The sequence below is a fragment of the Loxodonta africana genome, chromosome 6, assembly GCF_030014295.1.
Source record: "Loxodonta africana isolate mLoxAfr1 chromosome 6, mLoxAfr1.hap2, whole genome shotgun sequence".
In the NCBI taxonomy this organism is placed as follows: Eukaryota; Metazoa; Chordata; class Mammalia; order Proboscidea; family Elephantidae; genus Loxodonta; species Loxodonta africana.
Window position 1 is genome coordinate 87,496,584 of NC_087347.1, and position 14,065 is coordinate 87,510,648.

General features: G+C 41.4%; 1 protein-coding gene across 2 annotated transcripts in view; it reads left to right on the forward strand.

The window, feature by feature from the left end:
- Nucleotides 1–14,065, forward strand: part of LOC100665193 (CD302 antigen) — a 157,928-nt gene that overhangs the window by 17,941 nt on the left and 125,922 nt on the right. For both annotated transcript variants that reach the window (XM_064287097.1, XM_064287095.1), the window contains exon 4: nucleotides 3,120–3,284. In XM_064287097.1, the coding sequence (XP_064143167.1) occupies nucleotides 3,120–3,284 (165 nt within the window). The remainder of the gene's footprint in view (nucleotides 1–3,119; nucleotides 3,285–14,065) is intronic.

A 14,065-nucleotide genomic window follows, 5' to 3' on the forward strand; every position in this document is an offset into this window, starting at 1 on the left:
GATTGTTCAGTGTTCAAACATATCGGGATGTAGCACTAGCACATGATCAAGAACCAACAGTAGTGAAGGAAAAAGTCCAAGCTATACTAAGGCATTGGTGAAAAACAAGAGGAGAAGTAAAAAAAAAAGCGGCTCCAGAAATTGACGGAATATCAACTGAGATGTTTCAACAAATGGATACAGCACTGGAGGGTGCTCACTTGTCTAGCAGGTCTAGAAATTTGAAAGACAGGTACCCGGCCAACCGACTGGAAAAGATCCGCATTTGTGCCCATTCCAAAGAAAGGTGATTCAACAAAATGTGGAAATTATCGAACAGTGTCATTAATATCACGTGCAAGTAAAATTTTGCTGAAGATCAGTCAAAAGCAGTTGTAGCAGTGCATTGACAGGGTAGTGCCAGAAATTCAAGCTGGATGCAGAAGAGAACATGGAATGAGGGATATCATTGCTGATGTCAGATGAGTCTTGGCTAAAAGCAAAGAATATCAGAAAGATGTTTACCTGTGTTTTATTGAGTATGCAAAGGCGTTCAACTCTGTGGATCATAACAAATTATGAATAACATTGTGAAAAATGGGGAATTCCAGAGCACATAATTGTGCTCATGTGGAACCTGTACAAGAGGCAGTTGTTCGAACAGAACAAGGGGATACTGAGTGATTTAAAATCAAGAAAGGTGTGCTTCAGAGTTGTATCTTTCACCATACTTATTCAGTCTGTATGCTGAGCAAATAATCTAAGAAGCTGGACTACATGAAGAAGAATGTGGCACCGGAATTAGAGGAGGATTCATTAACAACCTGTGTTATGCAGATGACACAGTCTTGCTTGCTGCAAGTGATGAGGACTTGAAGCGCTTACTGATGAAGATCAAAGACCACAGCCTTCAGTATGGATTACACCTCAACATAAAGAAAACAAAAATCGTAACAAGTAGACCAATAATCAACATCATGATAAACAGAGAAATATTGAAGTTGTCAAGGATTTCATTTTACTTAGATCCACAATCAACACCCCCTGGAAACAGTAGTCAAGAAATCAAAAGACTCATTGCATTGGGCAAATCTGCTGCAAAAGACCTCTTTAAAGTGTTGAAAAGCAAAGATGGCACTTTGAGGACTAAGGTGCACCTGACCCACGCCATGGTATTTTTGATCACCTCATATGCATGTGAAAGCTGGATAATGAATAAGGAAGATAGAAGAAGAATTGATACCTTTGAATTATGGTGTTGGTGAAGAATATTGAATATACCATGGACTGCCAGAAGAACAAATGAATCTGTCTTGGAAGAAGTACGAGGATGGCAAGACTTCGCCTCACGTATTTTGGACATGTTATCAGGAGGGACCAGTCCCTGGAGAAGGACATCATGCTTGGTCAGCACAAAAGAGGAAGACCCTTAATGAGATGGATTGACACAGTGGCTGCAACAGTGAGCTCAAACATAGCAATGGTTGTGAGGATAGAGCAGGACTGGACAGTGTTTCCTTTTATTGTACATAGGGTTGCTATGAGTCAGAACCAACTCAATGGCACCTAATAACAACAACAACATCTTGCTGCCTTGACTAGGATGGGTCTTGGTGCCTTTAGCTTCCTTTGGGAGAGTTATTAATGCATTCATGTGCCTCCCGGAGTTACATTTTGTGGAAAAAGCAAGATTATGAGTTTCTCAAAACTGAGGACTGCTAAACCTTGGAGGCTGTGTTCTATAGCAAATACTCTGCCATCCATCTGGAGGCTTCCAGATTCACAGATCTAGGAACTGAAAGGTAATAATGAACCTTCTAGGCAGTGTGCTTACAAATCCATACTATTTGATTTCACCAAATGTCACAACAGCCTCTGTTGCTATGTAGGCCATTGAAAAGTGACAGAAGAAGCGCCATTCAGAAGATTAAGACCAGGCTCAGAGACCAGTGCTCTGATTATAACTCCTCCATAAACACCCCTAGATCTTTGTCCCTATCTATGAAATGAGGGTAATAGACAAGATGACCCCTGAGAGTCCTTACAGCTTGAAGGTCCACGAGGCTAACATGTGATATGTGACTGGTTATGGAAGACCCTTCGGAAAAAAACCCCAGTGGAGCTTGGGACATACTTGGGGCACAACAGCATTGGTTTTTTCCTCTTAGGGAGCACGTGGGAGGCTCTGAGTATATTTTTGAACCAGTTATATCAAGATCGATATACCTGTTCCAAGAAATAGCTTGAAGGTTCTTTTCTGAAATAATACGTGCACTTTATGTACTTGTTAAAGAATATATAATTATTGCTACATAGAACATTTTATGACATATATATTCATTTACATATGAGTACATATACTTATATAATTCATGAATAATATGAATTATATATTATATAAATACATAATTTATTTATTAAATTTATCTATGAAAACAATAAGGAGAAACTCGGACTCAGTTTCCCAAATAAGATAGTCACTTGGACTCTAAATTTTGGCCATTTACGCAGGATGTCTCTGCACACACACACATACAATGGTTTTGCTGCAGGCCATGAGTGCTCCTATGACAACATCTTCAAGAGAGCTTGTTTTCCATCAACTGTGGAGAGTTGAAGACTCCTACTAGTAAGGAGAGGGCAGGCAGGGACATGGGGATAAAACAAGGCATTGCAATTGGTAAAGAATACAAGGAGAGTAGAAACCTTTAGCAAGCCTGAATCTTTTCATCAAAAGTCTAGACCTATGTCTACACTATGACTAAACTATGACTACCTTTCACCTCTGACTTCAATTTCACTGTGTAACCAAAGGATCAAAATATGGTCTAGTCCAGTGGTGGCAGCCTCAATTTTGGCAGACCCTAAAAGTATGCAGGAAATCCTGGTGGCATAGTGGTTAAGTGCTACAGGTGCTAACCAAAAGTCGAGCAGTTTGAATCCACCAGGCGCTCCTTGGAAACCCTACGGGGCAGTTCTACCCTGATCTGTAGAGTCACTATGAGTCGGAATCATCTCGACAACAGTGGGTTTAATGGGTAAGAATATGCACATTGAATTGCAGTATTTGTAAACATTCTCAATAATAGAAAATATTATGCTATAACCTTATGATCACAAATGTATCTTTCTATCAACAGAAAATGGCTGTGGAAATAATTGGGAAAAGAATGAGCAGATTGGAAGTTGTTACCAATTTAATACCCAGGCAGCTCTTTCTTGGAAAGAAGCTTATATTTCATGTCAAAATCAAGGAGCTGACTTACTGAGCATCAACAGCGCTACTGAATTAGCTTATCTTAAAGGTAGGTTTAACTTGCATATGGTAGAGTAAATTGGTGAATTTGTAGGGTACTGTCTTTCTTCTTTTATTTTTATATCCAGGTGTGTTGTTTTGTGTGTATATTTCTGCGTTTTTCTTTGGATTTAAACTTCAACACTGAAACCCATAAGCAAAAACAAATTCTACCCATTGAAAGTGCATCTTGTGATGGAGACTAAAGAGATCGGTGCTCAGAAAATAGAAAATTGCTGCTTTAATTCTAAGTGAAAGGATTTGAAAAATAAGTGATCATTAAACTCCTGGAACACTGAAAATTAGAGAGCTCAAGGAAGGTAAAGAAGATGGTCAGAACTGGAGCCAGCATGGTGCTATAGACAGAAGCACCATGCCATCCCTCCATAGCAAACACGCAAAAAACCAAGTAAACAAATGTCAGTCCTGGAACCCTAAGCATCAAATGAAGAAATAAAGAACTCAACCAAGCACTGAATAGAATAAGAAACTGAGAAAGAACAGGGAGTGAGGAGAGAGATGGAGTAGAGGTCCCTTATCAGCTAACACAGCACCGATTTGCCATCTTGGACTCCTGTCAGAGACTGGCAGTCAGGGAATACGGGAAAGCAGCTTCTCAGAGCTCCCAGCAGGAGGCAGAGCATCCAGTAACCAGCAATACACACTTTCCCACTCCCCACCCCCTACCCTCTGCTTGGCCTCTGCTGCTTCCCAGCAGGCCGTGGTCACTCAGCCAGGAGGCACCAGCTCCGAGCTGCTTGGATTTGCCCCGCCCACACCTGTTAGCTCCTTGGGCACCATTTCTTTGTTGCCAGTGTTGCTTTTTTTGGGCACTTTTTGTTTCTTCTCTGTCTCTCACATCCTCCCCCCTGCTTTCTCTCGAATACTTGGCTCTGTGTGCCATCTTTGCGTCCTCTTGACAGGCTGTGAAGTGCCACTCAGCTGAGAAACTGCTTCCCCGGTCCATGCCACCATGCTAGTGGGATCCCTGGAGCCTTTTTTTTTTTTAATAATTTTTATTGAGCTTTAAGTGAACGTTTACAAATCAAGTCAGTCTGTCACATATAAGCTTATATACACCTTACTCCATACTCCCACTTACTCTCCCCCTAATGAGTCAGCCCTTCCAGTGTCTCCTTTCATGACAGTTTTGCCAGTTTCTAACCCTCTCCACCCTCCTGTCTCTCCTCCAGACAGGAGATGCCAACACAGTCTCAAGTGTCCACCTGATACAAGTAGCTCGCTCTTCATCAGCATCTCTCTTCTACCCATTGTCCAGTCCATTCCATGTCTGATGAGTTGTCTTCAGGAATGGTTCTTGTCCTGGGCCAAGAGAAGGTTTGGGGACCGTGACCTCCGGGATTCCTCTAGTCTCAGTCAGGCCATTAAATCTGGTCTTTTTATGAGAATTTGGGTTCTGCATCCCACTGATCTCCTGCTCCCTCAGGGGTTCTCTGTTGTGCTCCTTGTCAGGGCAGTCATCGGTTGTGGCCGGGCACCATCTAGTTCTTCTGGTCTCAGGATGATGTAAGTCTCTGGTTCATGTGGCCCTTTCTGTCTCTTGGGCTTGTAGTTATCGTGTGACCTCGGTGTTCTTCATTCTCCTTTGAGCTGAAGCCTTTTTTTGATTGTTTTTTTCTTTTATCCTTTTTGTGTTTCTCATTTCTTGGTCTTTGGTATCTCTCTCTCTACTTACCTTCTTTTCCTGTCTCCTGAATACCTGGCACTGTGTGGCATCCCTGTCCCTTCTAGCTGGGCTGTACTGCACGGCTTCAGACCCACTTCCCCAGTCTGTGCACCTGTGCCAGTGGGGTACCTGGGGGTTCTTCTTTTCCTTTTTTTTAATTACTTTCTTTTTTTCTGTTTTGTTTTTCTTCATTTCTCAGTTTCTTGTCTCTCTTTACTGCTTTTCCTTTATCCTGAGTACCTGGAGCTGTGTGCCATTTTTGCCTCTTCTAGACAAGCTGTGCCCCAAAGCCTGAGAGCCACTTCCCTGGTCACTGGTGAGATCTCTAGGAGGCATTTCTTTTTCTTTCTTTTTTCCTTTTTGTTTTTCCTCATTATTCACTTTCTACCCTCTCTCCACTTTCCTTCTTTTCCTGTCTCCTGAATACCTGGTGCTGTGTGCCATCTCCACCACTTCTAAATGGGCTGTGCCCAGAGGCCTGGGAGCCACTTCCCCGGTCACCGGTGGGAGCCCTAGGGCATTTTTAAAATTGTTAATTAATTTATTTCATTCTCTTTTTCTTTTTCCTTTTTCTTCATTTCTTGGTTTCTTATCTTTCCACTCCAATGGCAGTCTCCCTCAGCACTTTTTTTTTTTGCTCTTGTTTCTCTCTCCGCTTTCCCATACCCAACTTATCTCCACACACCACAACCTGTCCACTCCCTCCCACCTATCTGCACAATGTGCTGAACATCACACACTCAAGCAGCACAGGTAGAGCCTGGCCTGCACTGACCCACAGCCTAATCTGTCGGCCCCAGTATGTGCACAAATAATCCATCCAAGCCCCTCGCCCTCAGCTAGACCTGCCATGCTGTATGATAGCTGAATGACTGGCCTTGCCCACTGGACAACGAGGTGAAAAGTATCGTGCCCACAGATGAACAGACAACAAAGACTACATAGCCTGCCTGCTCAGACATAACCAAGTAAAACAAGACAAAATAAATCTACAATCAATAAATGAAGGAAATAACTACTGAATATCCCAAAGATAGCAGACAATATCAAAACATATTAAGAAAACACAACAGGATGGTCCCAGTAGGTGTCCAAAATAAAACACCAGATGACTTTTACAGCAGAAGAGAAACATACCATGCACATGGATAGGTAGACTCAACATTGTGAAAATGACAGTTCTACCCAAAATAGTCTACAAATACAATGCAATCCCCATCCAAATACCCACAACATTCTTTAAAGAGATGGAAAAACTAATCATTAACTTTATATGGAAAGAGAAGAGGCCCTGGATAAGTAAAGCACTATTGACGAAGAAGAATAAAGTAGGAGGACTCTCACTACCTGACCTCAGAACCTACTATACAGCTATGGTAGTCAAAACAGCCTGGTACTGGTACAATGACAGATACATTGATCAGTGGAACAGAATTGAGGACCCACATGTAAATACATCCACCTATGGTCACGTGATCTTTGATAAGGGCCCAAAGTCCATCAGATGGAGAAAAGGCAGTCTTTTTAACAAATGGTGCTGGCGGAACTGGATGTCCATCTGCAAAAAAATGAAACAGGACCCATATCTCACACCATACACAAAAACTTATTCAAAATGGATCAAAGACCTAAATACAAAACCAAAAACTATAAAGATCATAGAAGAAAAAATAGGATCAACGCTAGAGGCCCTAATACTTGGCATTAACGGATACAAACCATTACTGACAACACACAAACTCCAGAAGATAAGCTGGATATTTGCAATCTTCTAAAAATTAAACACTTAATGCTTATCAAAAGACTTCACCAAAAGAGTAAAAAGAGAAACTACAGACTGGGAAAAAAACTTTGGCTATGGCAAATCTGACCAAGTTCTAATCTCTAAAATCTAGAGGAAAATCCACCAACTCTACAACAAAAAGACAACCCAATTAAAAAATGGGCAAAGGAAATGAACAAACACCTCACCAGAGAAGACATTCAAGCTGCTAACAGACACATGATGAAATGCTCACAATCACTAGCTATCAGAGAAATGTAAATCAAAACCACGATGAAATACCGTCTTATCCCAGCATTATTGGCATGAATCAAAAGAACAGAAAATAACAAATGTTGGAGAGGCTGTGGGGAGATTGGAACTCTTATGTGCTGATGGTGGGAATGCAAAATGGTACAACCATTTTGGAAAATGATATGGTGCTTCCTCAGAAAGCTAGAAATAGAAATACCATATGATCCAGCAATCCCACTCCTAGGAATATATCCTAGAGACATAAGAGCCATCACATGAATAGGCATACGCACGCCAATGTTCATTGCAGCATTGTTCACAATAGCAAAAAATGGAAACAACCTAGATGCCCATCAACAGATGAACAAACTATGGTATGTACACACAATGGAGCACTACACAACGATAAAGAACAATGATGAATTGTGAAGCATTTCACGACGTATATGAATCTGGAGGGCATTATGCTGAGTGAAATAAGTCAGTCACAAAAGGACAAATATTGTATGAGACCACTACTATAAAAACTCATGAAAAGGTTTACACACAAAAAGAAACAACCTTTGATAGTTACGAGGGAGAGGAGGGATGGGGATGGAAAAACACTAAATACGCAATAGATAAGTGGTAACTTTGGTGAACAGTAAGACAGTACACAATACTGGGGAAGCCAGTGCAACTTATACAAGGCAGGGTCATGGAAGCTCCATAGACACATCCAAACTTCCTAAGGGACCAAATTACTGGGCTGAGAGCTGTGGGGACTATGGTCTTGGGGAATATCTAGCTCAATTGGCATAACGTTGTTTATAAAGAAATTGTTCTTCTACATTCTATTTTGGTGAGTAAAGTCTGGGGCCTTAAAAGCTTGTGAGTGGCCCTCTAAGATACTCCACTCTTCTCACACTGTCGGGAGCAAGGGAGAATGAAGAAAACCAAAGACACAAGGGAAAGATTAGTCCAAAGGACTAATGGACCCCAACTACCACGGCCTCCACCAGACTGAGACCAACACAACTAGATGGTGCCCAGCAACCTCCACTGACTGCTCTGACAAGGATCACAATAGAGGGTCCCAGACAGAGCTGGAGAAAAATGTAAAATGAAATTCTAACTTCCAAAAAAAGACCAGACTTACTGGCCTGACAGATTGGAGAAACCCCAAGAGTACACCCCCCAGACACCCTTTTAGCTCAGTAATGAAGTCATTCCTGAGGTTCACCCTTTAGCCAAAGATTCAAAACCAAAAAACCAAACCCAGTGCCGTCGAGTCGATTCCGACTCATATCGACCTTATAGGACAGAGCAGAACTGCCCCATAGAGTTTCCAAGGAGCACCTGGCAGATTCGAACTGCCGTCCCTTTGGTTAGCAGCCGTAGCACTTAGCCACTATGCCACCAGGGTTTCCAGCCAAAGATTAGACAGGCCCATAAAAGACAATGAGACCAAAGGGGCACACCAGCCCAGTGGCAAGGACTAGAAGGCAGAAGGGTATAGGATAGCTGGTAATACGGAACCCAAGGTCAAAAAGGGAGAGTGTTGACATGTTGTGCGGTTGTTAACCAATGTCATAAAATGCGTACTAACTGTTAAATGAGAAGCTAGTTTGTTCTATAATCTTTCATCTAAAGTACATGGCCTTTCTTCAAAGGTGCCTTTGGGTAAATTCGAACTTCCAAGATTCTGATTGCATCAGTTTACACCTCCACTAACGCTTGATGTTATTAGACTTACTAACTGGCCAATATGATGGATGTAAAATAGTATTTCATTTTTATTTTGCATTTCTTGATAACTGATGTGGTTTTGCATCTTTTGTGTTTAATAGGCATTCAGGCTTCTCCCCTTCTATTTTTTTGGTTCATGCCCTTTGCCCGTTTTTCTATTGAGTTGTTTGCCTTTTTCTTATTGATTTGTTGTAGTTTTTTAAATATATTCTGGATGCTAATATTAATATTCCCCCATGTGCCTGTCAGTTTGTCGTACTGTGGGGGCTCACACGTTGCTGTGATGCTGGAAGCTATGCCACTGGTATTCAAATACCAGCAGGGTCACCCATGGTGGACAGGTTTCAGCCAAGATTCCAGACTAAGACAGACTAGGAAGAAGGACCTGGCAGACTACTTCTGAAAAGATTTAGCCAGTGAAAACCTTATGAACAGCAGCGGAACATTGTTTCATATAATGCCAGAAGATAAGCCCCTCAGGTGCGTAGGCACTCAAAAGACAACTGGGAAGAGCTGCCTCCTCAAAGTAGAGTCGACCTTAATGACATGGATGGAGTCAAGCTTTTGGGACTTTCATTTGCTGATGTGGCACGACTCAAAATGAGAAGAAACAGCTACAAACATCCATTAATAATCAGAACATGGAATGTATGAAGTATGAATCTGGGAAAATTGGAAATCAACAAAAATGAAATGGAACACATAAACATTAATATCCTAGGCATTAGAGAGCTGAAATGGACTGCTTTTGTCCTTTATGAATCAAACAATCCTATGGTCCACTATGCTGGGAATGACAGCTTGAAGAGGAATGGCATTACATTCATTGTCAAAAAGAACATTTCAAGATCTGTCCTGAAGTACAGTGCTGTCAGTGATAGGATAATATCCATATACTTACAAGGAAGACCAGGTAATAAGACTATTATTCAAATTTTGCACCAACCGCTGAGGCCAAAGATGAAGAAATTCAAGATTTTTACCAACTTCTGTAGTCTGAAATTGATCAGACATGCAATCACGATGCATTGGTAATTACTGGAGATTGTAATACAAAAGTTGGACACAAAGAAGGATCGGTAGTTGGAAGACATAGCTTTGGTGATAGAAATGATGCCAGAGATCACATGATAGAATTTTGCAAGACCAACAACTTCACTGCAAATAGTGTTTTTTTTTTTTTAACCAACATAAACGGTGACTATACATATGGACCTTGCCAGATGGAATACAAGGGAATCAAATTGACTACATCTGTGGGAAGAGAGGAAACCCTGGTGGCATAGTGGTTAAGTGCTACGGCTGCTAACCAAGAGGTTGGCAGTTTGAATCCGCCAAGTGCTCCTTGGAAACTTTATGGGGCAGTTCTACTCTGTCCTATAGGGTTGCTATGAGTCGGAATCGACTCGACAGCAGTGGGTTTGGGTGGTGGGAAGAGACAATGGAAACGCTCAATATCATCAGGCAGAACAAGGGTAGGGGCTGACTGTGGAACAGACCATCAATTGCTCATATGCAAGTTCAAGTTGAAACTGAAGAAAAATAGAACAAGTCGAAGAGAGCCAAAGTATGACCTTGAACATTTCCCACCTGAATTTAGAGACCATCTCTAAGAGTAGATTCAACGTATTGAATACTAATGACGGAAGACCAGACGAATTATGGAATTACATCAAGGACATCATCCATGAAGAAAGCAAAGGGTTATTAAAAAGACAGGAAAGAAAGAAAAGACCAAAATGTCAGAAGAGACTCTGAAACTTGCTCCTGAATGTCAAGTAGCTAAAGCAAAAGGAGGAAGTAATGAATTAAAAGAGTTGAACAGAGCATTTCAAAGGGCGGCTAGAGAAGGCAAAGTAAAGCATTATAATGACACATGAAAAGACCTGGAGATGGAAAACCGAAAGCGAAGAACATGCTCAGCATTTCTCAAGCTTAAAGAACTGAAGAAAAAATTCAAGCCTCAAGTTGCAATATTGAAGGATTTTATAGGGAAAATATTAAACGACTCAGGAAGCATCAAAAGAAGGTGGAAGGAATATACAGAGCCACTGTACCAAAAAGAATTGGTTGACTTTCAACCATTTTAGGACGTACCATATGAGCAGAACCAATGATACTGAAGGAATAAGTCCAAACTGCACTGAAGGCATTGGTGAAAAACAAGGCTCCAGGAATGGACGGAATACCAGTTGAGATATTTCAACAAACAGATGCAGCACTGGAAGTGCTCACTCATCTATGCCAAGAAATTTGGAATTACACCTACCTGGCCAACTGACTGGAAGAGATCCATATTTATGCCTATTCCCAAGAAAGGTGATCCCACCGAATGTAGAAACTGTTGAACAATGTCATTAATATCACACACAAGTAAAATTTTGCTGAAGATCGTTCAAAAGCGGCCATAGCAGTGTATCAACAGGGAGCTGCCAGAAATTCAAGCCAGCTTCAGAAGAGGACGCAGAACCAGGGATATCATTGCTGATGTCAGATGGATCCTGGCTGAAAGCAGAGAATACCAGAAAGATGTTTACCTGTGTTTTATTGACTATGAAAAAGCATTTGACTGTGGGTGGATTATAACAAATTATGGATAACGTTAAGAAGAATGAGAATTCCAGAACACTTAATTGTGCTCATGAGAAATCTATACATAAATCAAGAGATAGTTGTTTGAACAGAAGAAGGGGATACTGTGTGGTTTAAAGTCAGGAAAGGGGTGTGTCAGGGTTGTATCCTTTCACCATACCTATTCAATCTGTATCCTGGTAAATAATCCAAGAAGCTGGACTATATGAAGAAGAATGTGGCATCAGGATTGGAGGAAGACTCATTAACAACCTGCATTATGCAGATGACACAGATTTGCTTGCTGAAAGTGAAGAGGACTTGAAGCACTTACTGATGAAGATCAAACACTACAGCCTTCAGCGTGGATTATACTTCAACATAAAAAAAATAAAGAAAGAAAGAAAACAAAAATCCTCACAACTGGACCAATAAGCAACATCATGATAAATGGAGAAAAGATTGAAGTTGTCAAGGATTTCATTTTACTTGGATCCACAATCAACAGCCATGGAAGCAGCAGTCAAGAACTCAAAAGGCGTATTGCATTGGGCACTCGAACCATAGTGTTTTCAGTCACCTCCTACGCATGTGAAAGCTGGATAATGAATAAAGACAACCAAAGAAGAATTGATGCCTTTGCATTGTGGTGTTGGAGAAGAATACTGAATATACCATGAACTGCCAAGGGAACCAACAGATCTGTCTTGGAAGAAGTACAACCAGAATGCTCCTTTGAAGCAAGGATGGCGAGACTATGTCTCACATAGTTTGGACATGTTGTCAGGAAGGATCAATCCCTGCAGAAGGACGTCATGCCTGGTAAAGTACCTAACCTAGTGAACACCTAGTGCCGTCGAGTTGATTCCGATTCATAGCGACCGTACAGGGTCAGCAAAAAAGAAGACCCTCGATGAGATGGATTGACACAGTGGCTGCAACAATGGGTTTAAGCATAACAAGGATTGTGAAGATGAAGCAGACTGGGCAGTATTTCATTCTGTTGTATAAACTGTCGGTATGAGTTAGAACCGACTCGATAGCACCTAACAACAACAGCAACAATATTAATATTGAGCGTTTCTTTACTGAAAATTTGAGGGCAATGGGTTTGAGTTTTTTGTTTGTTAATTTTACTAAAAACTGCCCTGTGTAAGCCTTGGGCTAGGAATGGTGAGGCTGACAAAGAAAAAATGAACCAGACAAAGATTTTGTCATCAAAGTGCTTGATCTAGTCTGGAAAATAAAATTTATATATACACAGAGCATAATGGAGAATGTTATTCCCAAATAACTTCTGTGTTTGGTAACTGGTGTATGGATGGGACTAGGTCTAATGCCAGAAACACAATAGAAGTCCACTTGATGATAAGTCTCATACCATCTAAAAGAACTTGCTTTCTACTTTCTGCCCCCTTCCCTCTGGGCCTAATTAGTTTTGTTTTGCTTTTTTGTTGTTGTTGTCGTTGTTTGTTGTGCTAATACATGGAGCCGGTGATAGGGAGCATTTGGTGTCTTACACTCACTGGATTTTGTTTGGGAGTCAGATTTTCCATGGCACTGGCCTTTGCCAGGCCTCTAACCACAGATGATTTACCCCTGAGGTACAACAGGAGACCCAACAGTCCCCAGAGTAGGCATAGCACATTTCCATTCTTCCTAATCCACCTCCACTCTTGCAAACAGTTCACACTGAGTCGCTTTGAGACAGACCCCAAGGCTAGCACATGTCTTAGGTCAGGGACCTTGGTGACTGTGGCCAGCAGAGGCTCCTCTCTGGCTCATCGAAGATCCACGACTGTTATCAGCCCTGCTATAGTCTCTCATTCTGTGGAAGGAGTAGACATACAGGGTCAGGTCTGAACAGGTATCTCTGGGACAGACAAGAAGCGTTTACCTCTGTAGTTCCAGCCATTTGATTGGGTTTGGGGCTTTATGCTAGCAATCATCTGTTTCTTGATGGCAAGGATAGGGGGTGGGTACGGGCAGTCTCAAATTGGTCAGCTTCTGAATTGGTTAGACCATGTAAGAAATTCCCTGCCCTTTATATTTGCTCAACCAAGACCTTTAGCAATTATCTACTTCCCATTCATTCATATCTACGTGGCATAGGACACGTAAAGAAGAACATTATTGTTTGCCAACACGGTCACAATTTAAAAATCCTATGATTCCAGTGAAGAATACAACATCAATACAGATCACAAATCAGGAGCCTGATGGCTTCCAATGATCATTTTATGCCATTGTAAAAGTGTGGAATACCTGGATTGTGCAAATGATTGATGGATGTGACTACGAACCAAAAGGTTGGAGGTTTGAGTCTGCCCAGAGGCCTCTTGAAAGAAAGTCCTGGTGGTCTATTTCTAAAAAATCAGCTATTGAAAGCCCTGTGGAGCACAGTTCTACTCTGACACACTCATGGGGTCTCTGTGAGTAAGAGTTGCCTCAGCAGCAACTGGTGCTGGTTTACTGGTTATAAATGTGTACTTGTGATGTGCGTGTAAGTGACATGATTATTCAGAGGGAGTGAGTGGTTCCTGCTGGAGTTATTTGAAAGGCTTCATGAAAAAGACAGAATTGAATTTGGGATGGATAGGACAGATTGGACCTGCATCGTATCCCCCTGTTAGAAATGAAAGGGAATCTGAATATCAGTGTATGGTTGACCCTGGAGTACCATAAGTATGTCATAGTTTCCTGGACTTCTCTAGGAATGATGAAAAATAACTTTTGCTAGTGAGGAAAATTTACATCAGGTTAAAACCTTCAGGTCATTGAATACCAG